This window comes from Cucumis sativus, chromosome 3 (assembly GCF_000004075.3).
Source record: "Cucumis sativus cultivar 9930 chromosome 3, Cucumber_9930_V3, whole genome shotgun sequence".
NCBI classification, from domain to species: Eukaryota; Viridiplantae; Streptophyta; class Magnoliopsida; order Cucurbitales; family Cucurbitaceae; genus Cucumis; species Cucumis sativus.
The window spans coordinates 1,912,088-1,924,475 of NC_026657.2; the positions used below are offsets into that span (position 1 = coordinate 1,912,088).

Sequence of the window (12,388 nt, forward strand, 5' to 3'; positions counted from 1 at the left end):
AATTTTTAAACTCCTTTCCTTCCTGTGCCAACCCAAGGGCACATTAAATTCTATTAGTTTAAGTAAGTTTTTACAGTTTTTACTTTAATACTATGGAAAATTATCATATCCAAAAGAATCCAATAGCACATTTGATTAATTAGTGTGTTTGGTGCAAAGGTGTTTCTAAAACGTTTACTAAGACTTTTTAAAATTCCAAAATTAAAGTAAATAAAAGCATTTAATAAGTGTATGTTCTATTCATTTAAAAAGTTAACCCCTAAACATTCTTTTGACTCCCCAACATGTGCCCAAACTATATTCAATCTAGTAAAGAAAATTCACATAAAAATATAGGAATTAAAACATGATATATAGAAATAATAGTTGAGTCATAGTGAAGGTGGAAAAAAAGAAGAGTAAAGAGAACAGAAATGGCTTATCTAGAAGAACGACTGCTGCACGACAACCCTTCCTGTGAATGCCATTATGTGGGGGCAATTTAATCCACCTGTTTTCATTGGATTCTTTTCATCTTCCACTACTCTCAGTTGCCCAATGTTTTATGCCACAGAACCATCACGGGAAGTTTTTCATCCTCAGTTGAATAGTAAACCTGCCAACACCATCATAACCTAGAATTCGTTAATATAACCATCATAAAACTGCTTACGACTAAATCACTTTTCAAGTGCTTAGATCGAAAATGAAATGTTTTTCCCTTTGCTCTAGGTGATCGATAAGCACGAGAACAAATACGATAGGGCACAATACACTGATTACTAAAATATTAGAATAGGAATATATGTAAATTTAAGGTAAAATACTAAATGTTCTCCATCAAAAAACATATAAAACATAATTTTATATATATATATATAAATAATGTCAACTATGAAGTTAATTAATTATTTTAGTTCGTATGAGTACAAAACAAAATACATTATCCAACATCTAGAATGACAAAATTCTCAATAGAAAAAATGAAAGCAAATAGAAGACAAATTTCCGTACAAAAAGTAAAAACTAAAAACTAAAGGCTAATAAAACTCTCCTCTCATTTCTAGATCATTAGTGGAATAAATGTATGTTACAAGAGATAAAGTTTAGTTTGTAAAAAAGAAAAGGTTAAAATTTACGTGGTTTGCATGAAATTAAAATTTAATGCGTGAATCTTTCAAAGCTATAACTTTTCAAATTTAAATCCAAACTCTTAACCATTATGCTACGAAACCGTTGGGTTTTAAAAGCTATAACTTAGTCTATGTGATTTAATAAATCCTTATTAAATAGTTCCTATGGTTCGATAAACTCAACACCTATATGAAATTTATAGGGACTATTTAGGAAAATTTTATCAACACAATAGACATAAGCCCAAGTATAAAGGAACCTGGAACCTCCCTTGTGAGTGTACTCACCCATGCCCTAGATTATTCCACAAAATAACCTCCCCTTGCTTACCCACCCTCCTATTTATTACGACATTTAGTAATGACTATTAGTTACCCACTCTTTAACTAATAACCGTTATACCCTTAATCTCAAACTAATCATCTACTACCTAACATTACTTTGGAGTAAAAATTCTTTTACAATTTTGAATGAAATTTGGGAATCAAAACAGGTGCGGAAATGACCTAAAACAGTGTGGGGTTCAAGTCTTAATTGACATATTCAATTATGAATTTAATTGATTTCTACTCCAATAATAGTTTTTAAACAATTATGGAAGTTCACGAATAATATTACACGTTTCAAAAGAACAAGGATATTTTTAAAACAATGGACAAAGTTCAAGATTATTAATTGCAATTTACCCCTAGAAAATCTATTGGTTTCGACTTTAAAGGCACAGCTATATTTTCATAGAACGAAACCAATGAAATGAAATGGGTGGGGGCCTTCCAACATACTATGCCCTACCCATCAGATGCACAACAAAATTAAACAAGGGCAGATTTCAGACATCACAACAAAAAGAAATAACATCTAGCCATCATAAAAAGGAAAGTAAATTAAGGGTACTCACAGACTCTGGACCAAACCTGCACAAGTCATATCAAAGTGATGGGACAAATAAACGGTTAGTATGAATATCATTATAAGAAATGTATGCAATGAACATACTGAAAACCTTGGTTTCTTATATGTGTTTGATTCTTTTGGCTTCGCCCTTCCAAATGGGAAGGACAGTTTCTAAAGAATCAAACGGTCACGTAAAGCAATTCAATTGAGAAACAAGAAGTTGAAAACAACATTCTGTTTATTGATCTGGGGAATTTATGCTACGCAAATTACAGAACATGGTTTCAGAAACTTGTCTGTGGGTCCTAAATCCATAGAAAACCTGACTGATTATTAAAATATGGTACTTCGCCAGCATCATAATTACTGGGTGCAACAGAAAAATGTCAACAAAAAAAAAAATTCAGAGGCAAATTTAATACCTAGGTTGTTCTAAGAACAGACAATTCCAATTTTGAACTAGCCAGGCTAAGAAAAGATTAAGGATAAGGACAAGCATTGAGAGTATAAGAAAATTGAAGTGATTCGGCTCTTATTGAGTCTACCAGAACCAATATCATTGATTCAGAGAATAGAAGTTTTGAATATAGGCTCTCCTTTAGTCCACTGTCTATCTATCACCTAGGATACAAATAAGTTATACTTATAAAAAATATCTATTAAATTTGTGTTTCAAAAGTATCCTATCCTTTTAAAAATTGTCATATTACCATTGACCTTTCATATCTGTGTCAAAACTACCCTTCAAGCATTTACCATTTACCATTTCAGACAAAATTAGGATCTAAAACAATGTGGTGATCCAAATTTTCATTTTATGTCAGCAGAGACTCACCACCACATTAATCCGCAGCTCTGAATTTCCGTCCAAAATTCTAACGTTTATGAAAGGTCAAGGATAATGGTGTAATTTTTAAGTACAGAGGTGTTTTTTAGACAAAACACAACTTTTGAGATAAGTAAACAAAGCTTTTTAACAGTTAGACATGTGGGAATGACAAACCGATACACCGGGGTGTCAATTTTTACAGAAATAATCAAAGATTTCAAAGTGCATTCTCATTCCTACAAACTTAATAAACATAACATACACCATAATTCATACTTCCATTTGATGAAATGTATTTATTGGAAACTAACAGAGCTTAGTTGCCCCCTGTTAATTACAATATCCAACAAGATAATTTGAGTAAGTGACCCGTTGAGTAAGGTTTCGGAAGTAAGAATAACATCCATATCTGTTGTCCAACACTGAGGACAGATTCATAGACCATAACAAACCCTGAAAGTAACAAACTCTGTTAACGAATATGGATTGAATATCAAAATCAGATTTTTCAACTGTTCATGAACGTATCCACATAAACTTACATTGACACTCCTATTTTTTTTCCTTATATATGTCTAATTGTCTAGGCTAGTTTGCATGTACTTCCACTATGTAAGAACAATTATTTGCCACCACTACATTTGATCGTCATGGATATTCTTAAGATATTAAGTCTTAAGTAGATTGTAACCAACCATGGCCTGGACACTTGTGGACACTCCCAATTATTTTCCAAAAATAAAACAACCATTCAAGTCATAGAAGCATATGGATTCACTCTTCAAGTACCTTCTTACCTTGCCACGCAGAAGCTAGGAGATGGAATAAATAACATCACTAACACATAGCATAGTGACTTGTCTAAATCCTAAGAACATCTCATGAAAGGGTGACTTGACTGCCTGCCATCCTAGCTAAGAAGGAAAAATATTCTAAAATAGAATGATGCTACCTGAGGTATAGTGCCACACTTGAGTTCTAAGACCTTTTAGGCATTGTTAAGTGACTAAATCTTGAACAGCTGTGCATAGGTTGAGTACCGGAGATTTAGATTTTACATTCACCAAAAAGAGAAGTTACAATTTTGTTGTGCATACTGCACTTGCAGTACAAAGAAAAGAAGAAAGACAGCAATATCTACTGATATTTTCACTTATTTGATGATGACAAGTGAGATCAGTACATAGCCCCTTAAATATACAATCAATGAGGTTACAAGTAGTAGAATATAAAAATTCTATACGAACAGAACATGCATATATCTATTATCTGCAATCCATAAGGGAGCAAGACATTATTGGGTATTTGACTAAACTTAACAAGAAGATCTTTGAATGTAATCAAGAACTGCATAAAGCAAGATCAGAAACCGGCTCAAATATATGGCAGAAACTAAACAGTTTCAGTGCAAAAAAAAGGTAAAGTCTACTAATGGTGGCTAGCCTATAGCAGCTTGAATAATGGATATCCATGAGAAGCTACAAAAGAAGTTCAAAAATTGGATGATCTCGCCTTCTATATGTTGTTTATATGTTCAAGAGGAGGAATCCATTGATCATTTGCTTCTGCATTGTCCTTTTGCAGTTAAAAGACTGGTTGGCAATTCTTACAACATTAGAGGTGGTTTTTTGTTTACCTGAGAAGATTGATGATTGGCCTATGGAGGTGCTCCATGGTAGGTTTTTCGGTGGCAAGGAAAAAGTCGTTGGAAAATGTGCTACAAAACACCTCCTGTGGGATTTTTGGCGGAAAAGGATTAGCCGGTGTTTGAAAATAAGTCTTTTTCTTGTGGTTCTTTCTGAGTTTTACTCCAACACAATGCCTCTTGATGGTCTACAAATCATACAAATTTCTTTTGTAGTTACGGCTTTTCTTGGTTGGTTTTGTGGGGAGAGGCAATCCCTACCCATTGCCCTTCGATTTTTATTGGGTTCTGTTGAGGTATATACGCTTTCATTCCTAATAAAAGAAATAATAACAATAACAGAATGGAAATAAGCAGTTTGCAGCACCAAAAATCACAATACTAACTAACCTTCACCGTTCAGCCTTAAAACTTTAAACGAATTTATACTTGAACAAAAGAGAAGTAGAGAGTAGTAGACCATGAAATACTCCATTCTCATTTCTTTTTCTTTAACAACATATGGTATCTGAACATTTATGTTCAAGAGATACCAAGTTCTCAAGTTTTGAATTACACGACACGGAGAGCAAAATATCAAACTGATACCGAGTCAAATGACATATCACATAATAAAAAGAGAAAATCAAGCAATACATTCACAAGAAAGCTCCTAATCCAAAGAGTATAGTATACACTTCCATTTGAAAATTTCTTAGCTACAAAGCAACATCGTTTTCAATTGATTCCAACTCCAAGTCGCTTTGTAGTTCTGAAGCTTGGAGTTGGAATCTGTATAGTACAGTACAGTATACACTTTCAAGTCTTTCAACAGTTTCAATAAGCCATCACTGATTCCCAACAACATCCCCACCAATCCTTGTTCCCTCTATTCAATCAATCGTTTACAGTATCAAAATAAGAAGCGCATACATAACGACAACAAGGTCGACAGACTGGATTCCCAATGATTTTAAGCACTCTGCTTGTACGTGTAATCGATAATCCATTGGTATCCACAAAGATATTTACAAGTCCGGCGGCAATTACTAATTAAAATATATTAACTATTTGTCATCTTTAATATTCAAATAGTCGATCTCGATCTACGAGCATCTTTCACTCGAGTAATTTCAGTACCTGGATCGGAGAATAACCACAGAACGATGGCGCAAAAGAGAATGACGAAAGGGATGGAGTGGATGAAAATCTTAGCGAGCTTAAGATGGCGACGTTTCTTCTCGGCAGCGTGAGAGAAGGGACTGAACGTTGGCAGGTAAGGCTCTGATTCCAATCCGGAACTGACACTGGAAGATCTGAAGATTGAGGATAGCGACAAAGACGACGAGGAACATACGAATCTATTATCTGAGACTATGGAGGCACTGGATGATCTCTTCATCTGCTTGGGTTTCGGGTGGCCGGGGAAATGAAGGGGATTGGATGACTTAGAGGTCAAGTTTGAGATATGGCGGAAACTGAGAAGCGATTGGGAATTTGTAGGTAAATTGTCACGCCGTTTAACCCGTTTTGTCTCGTAAAATTTAGAAAGAGCTTAGGGTGTTTGGCGGATAATCTCAATACACACATTTGATATGAAAGGATTCAAGGAAAAAAAATGTTGTATTTTATATGAAAAATACTTGCTATATATTTAAGTCTTACTTATTCGATTTAAATGGACAATATACTATATTGTTAATTTATTTATAAATATATTTTATGTTTAAAAATTTTGATTAGCCTCTAATTTTATATTTATTGTATGGTTGGTAGAAAGTTAGAGTTTAACCTATATTTGATAAAATATCATATGTAGTCTTTATTATTTAATAACCTTACTAAGTAATCACTATTGACGAAATAAATAAATAAATTCTCGTTACAAAAGATTGATTATTATATAATTTATAATAACTGGTTTTCTTTTTAAAAATAGAAAAAATTAACAAACTATTTACAACAAAATCACTCGAAGACAAAATTTATTATATTTGATTTTTCTACTCGGTATAAATATTTTATCAAATATTATATTATTTTTACGATCTACATTATAATAAATTACATAATACATATTATATTAAAAAATAAATTGTGTTTATAACATCATATTATAATTTAAATATTTTTTATATGTATTTAATATAATTATCAAAATTTACCTTTTAAAAAACAGTACAATACTAAAACTATTTATAAAATATAACAAATTTTACCAAACTTTCCCTAATTTATTTATAAATATAGCAAACAAAATAATCTAATTTTATAATAATTTTAACATTTTTTTATTTTTAAAATTTTATAATAGTTTAATATTTGTCTATTTTTAAAAATGCAATTTTGATAATTTAAGAATGAGATCAAAATGAACATTATAAAATTGAAAACATAAAAGTAAACTAAATTTAAAAGTATTAAGATAAAAATAACCATTTTAAAAATACACTAAAAAAAGATAAACTATGACCAAATTAGTATTGAAAATAATGTTAAAATTAATAAATAAATTGCATGGAAGTAGTCATTAACTAATAAATAAATGCAAAGAAAGAAAGAGAGACAAATCGTACATCCTCCTCCACCCGTCTCTCTCTCTCGTCGGACTTTTGGGAGTGTGGTCTCTCTCTCTTTGTTCTGATCTCCGTCTAATCGGAGATTTTATTGATTCCGTCAGATTTTGAGGTGCGATATTTTCGATCTTCTAGCATCTGTTCCCTCCACATCATCAGATTCGGAGTCAAAGCCACTGTTCTTCATCTTATCGGTCGTTTAATCATCTAGGGTTTGATCTCTCTCTCCCTCTTTTGCAATTTTTGTTTCTAATTGCTTGATTCTATACGTTCTGGCTTTCCAGTTGACTGTTAACACATACCATTGTCATCGAAGAACTCAATAGTTCAAAATGCGAATGTGTATGAAGCTGGGAAACATATGATTGTTTCTTCTGCTACTAGAAATGTGATTTTTCATTTCCTGTTTCAAATTTTATTTATTATTAATTTCAGTTTATGATGATAAGAACTCAAGAGTAGTGAGAGCCGTTGTGCACACATCATCCAGCTGAAGTTGTGATTATATGTGAAGAATTTTAAGGAAATCATACAAAACGTTATTACTAATAAAACTTTATTGATTTCAATAGGCTTTTTATGCTCATGAGAAGATAAAACAGAGGCAATTGAGATGGCTACCTAATTATCATAATAAACAACCACAGGCATGGGCGAAGGTGCATGGACATTAGAAAGTAACTGAGTGAACCAAAAACCAACTCACTGTCATGCCAATTTTCGGTACTTGGCCTCAACAAAAGATTGTGCCACACCACACCTTAGTGGGCTATTCTGTAGATTCCCCTAAAATGACACTAAAGCCAATAATCGAGCAATTGGTATCTGGGAAAGAACCAATCAGCATCTATAGAAGCTCTAAGCTGAAAAGTAGTAGAAACTCATAACAAAATTGGTTGGCCAGGGGAACCCTTCAGTTCATGAAGTAACTGATGTACAACTGTTCAAACGTCCAGATTGAGAGTGCTTAAGAAACTGACTGAGATGATGAACTGAAAATGAAATGTTTGATTTGACTATATATTGATTGAGGGTCCTTGATAGATATTTAACTCAATAGGTGTCAATCAGAATTAACTGATTAATTACTCAATGTTTAGCTGTGTAGTTTTCAAGGATCTTACTTATGATGACATTAAAATAATTGTTGCAGTGTTATAATGAAAACTAGCTTTGTTCTTGTAACCATTCCTTTGATTTTCGTCATACAATGTACACAATGAATAGCATGCAAGCCACAGAGATATGGAGATTGTGGTTTTAAGACTTTTACGGTAGGTCGAACAACATTAACCTTCTGCCGTGGCCCGTGTGTATAGTTCGTATACATGAATAATCTACTTGGATTCTCTCATATTAGCACATAGTAGCCTCTCTTTTCTGTTATTTTCTTTTTCTATTTAGTTTTTTATTATATTTTTTTAGAATGAAAGCTTGTTGTAGTTTCTCTTGAAACCTCTTCTATGGAGAATATAAAATATGCATACCACATAACTTCCAAATGTAATTAATATGATTTTATGTAGTATGTTTTACTTTCCACCAGAATGTGCTGACTCCTCTTATGAAAATTTCCATCACAGTTATGACTTTCTTCAATGTACTTATGTGTTGTTCTGACTAGCCAATGCGGTTTATTGGTGCAGGATCAAATTTTCACGCTGTTGTTATAATTCTATTTAGAAAATGACATGGGAAGAAATTTTGAAGGTAATTTTCCCTTTGCTGGAAGGTGTGGACCTTGCTTCCTGCATGGCAGTGTGCAAGCAGTGGAGAGACATCGCTCAAGATGATTACTTCTGGAAATGCTTGTGTGCCAAGAAGTGGCCTTCAACTTGCAAAACATCCCATCCTCCAACCGATACCTACTATAAACTATATAGAAACTTTTATAAACGCCCCAATAATCGACGGCTTCTTCCCCCTCGACTTTCCTTTGATGATTTAGAGTTTTTTATCGACATTTGGAGTGAAGACAGATTAATCTTCTCAGAAGTTGTTTCAGGTGGAATTTTCCAAAATGGTATGAAGAACCCACCACCTAGTACTGGTAACCTGCTTAGTTATCACCTCGAAGTCCCTGAGTTCAAGATGACACTCACTGTTGAGCCAAGGTTCTCAATTCCAATATCCAACACCGTAAGCGCATCCGTGCTTGTGGGACGCAAGGATTCCAACAAAGTTGCAAGGATAGTGAATAAGTCAGTATTCGATTATATTGATCGAACTTCGTACAGGGCATTGGCTTTTGACTATCTCGATTTTTCACCTTTCCACCCATTTGTCTCCGGAATCCGAGCATGGATCTCATTGCTTTTCATGGACGATGGGGATGATGGTGCAATTGATGTTTTTGGAATAGTAATGGATTTCTGTGATGCAGCAAACACAAAGGATGAGGTACTATGGCTTCTGGACCTCCTTGATTGGAAATGAAGGAGTTGCCAACGGCAACTTTAATTTCCGTTAAACTCATCCTTACTTGTACATAATTTTCCATTCCATTTCATTTCATCATTAATAAATATGAACGAAGTTCCTTATAGAAGAAAATTCTATTTGTTAATCCGTTGAAAGGAAACTTTGCTCTGCCACCTTTAATTAAAACATTATCTTTCTTTTTTTCTGTACCTTATTTCATTTCTTTCATTTGAAGTTGTTCATCCTATGAGTTCACTGAACCATTTTTGTTTCTTAGGTGTGGGTGCAATTTTTGTAATTCTAAGTTTTATATAATGAGATTTTTGAAAAATATGGGAGAAAAATAAGAATCTAAATTTGGCTTACCTGAGTTCAAGGTAAGTGTAAGTATTATTATTAATAAAGTATCATTTTTTTTTAAGACAATGAATATCATTCTTTGTCACCCTAAATAATATCGGTTGTTATCATATTACTATTATAAATTCATTTCAAGCTAGACTAGAATACGGTCAAAACTTGATTTGAAATTTTGTTCTTTTAATATTACTATTTTCTTTATTTAAATTGTTTTAGTTAGAAACTTAAATCAATTTCTTTTTTATCTTAAAAAGTATAAAAACAAAGCGAAAATAATGTAACCTTTAAGTTTAAAACGTTCATTTACCTTTTATATTAAATAATAGGTTAAAATATGATTTTGGTCTCTACACTTTATAGTTTGTTCAATTACGTGTGAACCACAAAAAAAATCAATTAATTTCAAAGAAATGACCAAGAACGATGTAAATTTATTTTCATATACATAAAGTATCTTGCATGAAATGAAATTGAAATCAAGAATTATTTCATACACATAAAGTATCTTGCATGAAATGAAATTGAAATCAAGAATTAAATTGACAAGGATTCATAAAAAAATTAGTGATTTCAACTCAAAGTTACCTCAAAATCAGATTGGATCAAATCTAATTACATAAAAAATTAAAGAAAAGAAATCATGAAACAAAAGATTAACCTAAGACATCATACATATCCAAGATTATATATGGCTAAACAAAATGGATCTTTGCAATTTTGATACGTTTCCAAAAGATGTTCGAGTGAAGAAATATATAAACAGTTTTTCATTCTCTTCCGACAATAATAAGAAATGACTCATTTTCAGTTCAATTCACTTCAATGCTACATACATTCCTCTCTTATTTTAGAGGTGTCTTTTCACCTCTCCACCTATTTGTGTCGGAAACCGACCATGAATCTCATTGCTTTTCATGGAAGATGGAAATGATGGTGCGCTTTTGGAATAGTAATGAATTTCTGCTATACAAAGGACGTGTTATTATGGCTTTTGGACTTGCTTGATTGGAAATGAAGTTGCCAACGTCCAACTCTGTAAAACTTTAATTTCTAGTAAACTTACTTAATTTTTCATTCCATTTCATTTCATCAATAATAAATATGAACAAAGTTCTTTTTGGAAAAAAAAATCTATTTTGAAATTGATTGGAAGTAGGCTCTGCTGCTTTTAAAACCTTGTCATCTTCTTTTCTCTATACCTTTTTCATTTCTTTCATTTGAAGTTGTGAGTCCATTCAACCATTTTTGTAAAAATTTTGTTTCTTAAGTTTTATATAATAAGTAAGAGACAATAATTGTGTATGGCCGGGAACATGATTGGTAATGAGATTGTGAAATGGATAGATTGGGTACAAAATTGATGGTGGGAGAAAAGATTATTGGTGATGAAAGTTTTTGAGAATAATGAAGAAGCTAATTAGATGGGTATGAAATTGTTAAAAAAATATGGGAAAAGGAAATAACAAAACAAATGGATGTGTGAAGATTAAGGAAATGACGTGGAAAAGGACCATAATGCCAAATAATAATAATAATAAATAATAAGGAACATTGATCAAATAAAAAATGATTTGGGAGTTCATTGATCAATTTAACATCTTCCGTTACAAATTAAATATTTATAAATAAGTTTCAAAGATATCGAACATCTCTATTTTTTTATAGTCTAACAATCAATACACATCAACCGGCCATACCACAAGATTGGCCGTTGGAGTGGCAAGATTGTCTATTGACAAGATTGTCCGTAAACCGCAAGATTAGCCGTTGGAGTGGCAAGATTGCCTTACCAACGCTACAAAAAAATCTCTCATAACGAAATACCAAACACAAGCAAATAAACAACTAATAGAGCCAACATTAATGGCACATGATTTCATGATTATAAGTTCATTTTATACCGGGCCAGACCAGAATAGGGTCAATTTCATTTGAAATTTTATTCTTTTAATATTACTATTTTTTAAATATGACTTCACTTGAATCAATTCATTTAAAAATAATAATAAAACGTTCATTTATCTTTGTTCTAATTGAGTAAGATGATAAAAAAAAAATATGATGGTGTTAAGTTTAGGTCAACCAAATTTTCAAAGAGCTCTTTTCGACTTTGATCTACTTTCAAAGACAAAAGATCTCTACCTCTTTACTAAACTCAAGAGGTCAACTAAGAACTCAATCTTCAGCACACATCAACCACGAGATTGGCCTTACCAGCGGCATTTGGAGTGGTGAGAATTAAGCTACTCCAATTTTTACAAATGAAGATGATGAACAAATAATTGATTGCCGCAAGCGCTTTAGGTAGGTTGTTTGGTTTCGGTTTTTTTTAAACATGTTTTCAATAGATGTTGTCATTGTTGGGTTTGTTTTATGTTATGAGAAAATTGTGATGATGTTGCTTTATTTGATATTTTGTGATAAATTATATAATTCTATAACGTATATGTATGAAAATGACCGGTTGGAAAAACACCATAGTGAATGGATAATGCATGAATATAGCTTGCATCAAGGTTATTTGGCGCACCAAGATGTTTTATGTCGAATAAGGAAGAATGAAAGGGCTAA

General features: G+C 32.3%; 2 protein-coding genes across 4 annotated transcripts; one reads left to right on the forward strand and one right to left on the reverse strand.

Annotated features, from left to right (window-relative positions):
• Positions 1-201: 201 nt before the first annotated feature.
• LOC101212731 lies at positions 202-6,117 on the reverse strand. Of its 3 annotated transcripts, none has more exons than XM_011652076.2 (2): positions 5,601-6,068; positions 202-595 (listed from the first exon to the last, which is right to left on the reverse strand). In XM_011652076.2, the coding sequence occupies exons 1-2, from the start codon at positions 5,860-5,862 to the stop codon at positions 579-581; spliced, it is 279 nt and encodes a 92-aa protein (XP_011650378.1). In that variant the 5' UTR covers positions 5,863-6,068; the 3' UTR covers positions 202-578. The 3 variants fall into 3 exon arrangements, with proteins under 3 accessions (XP_011650378.1, XP_031737621.1, XP_031737622.1); XM_031881761.1 differs by lacking the exon at positions 202-595 and adding an exon at positions 3,040-3,289 and having other exon boundaries at positions 5,601-6,117; XM_031881762.1 differs by lacking the exon at positions 202-595 and adding an exon at positions 3,335-4,795 and having other exon boundaries at positions 5,601-6,084.
• An 874-nt stretch (positions 6,118-6,991) lies between these two features.
• On the forward strand, positions 6,992-9,717 carry LOC101205121 (F-box protein At5g39250). The gene is made up of 2 exons (XM_004147184.3): positions 6,992-7,248; positions 8,683-9,717. Exon 2 carries the CDS (start codon positions 8,723-8,725, stop codon positions 9,470-9,472), a length of 750 nt encoding a protein of 249 aa, XP_004147232.1. The 5' UTR covers positions 6,992-7,248; positions 8,683-8,722; the 3' UTR covers positions 9,473-9,717.
• Positions 9,718-12,388: the final 2,671 nt, after the last annotated feature.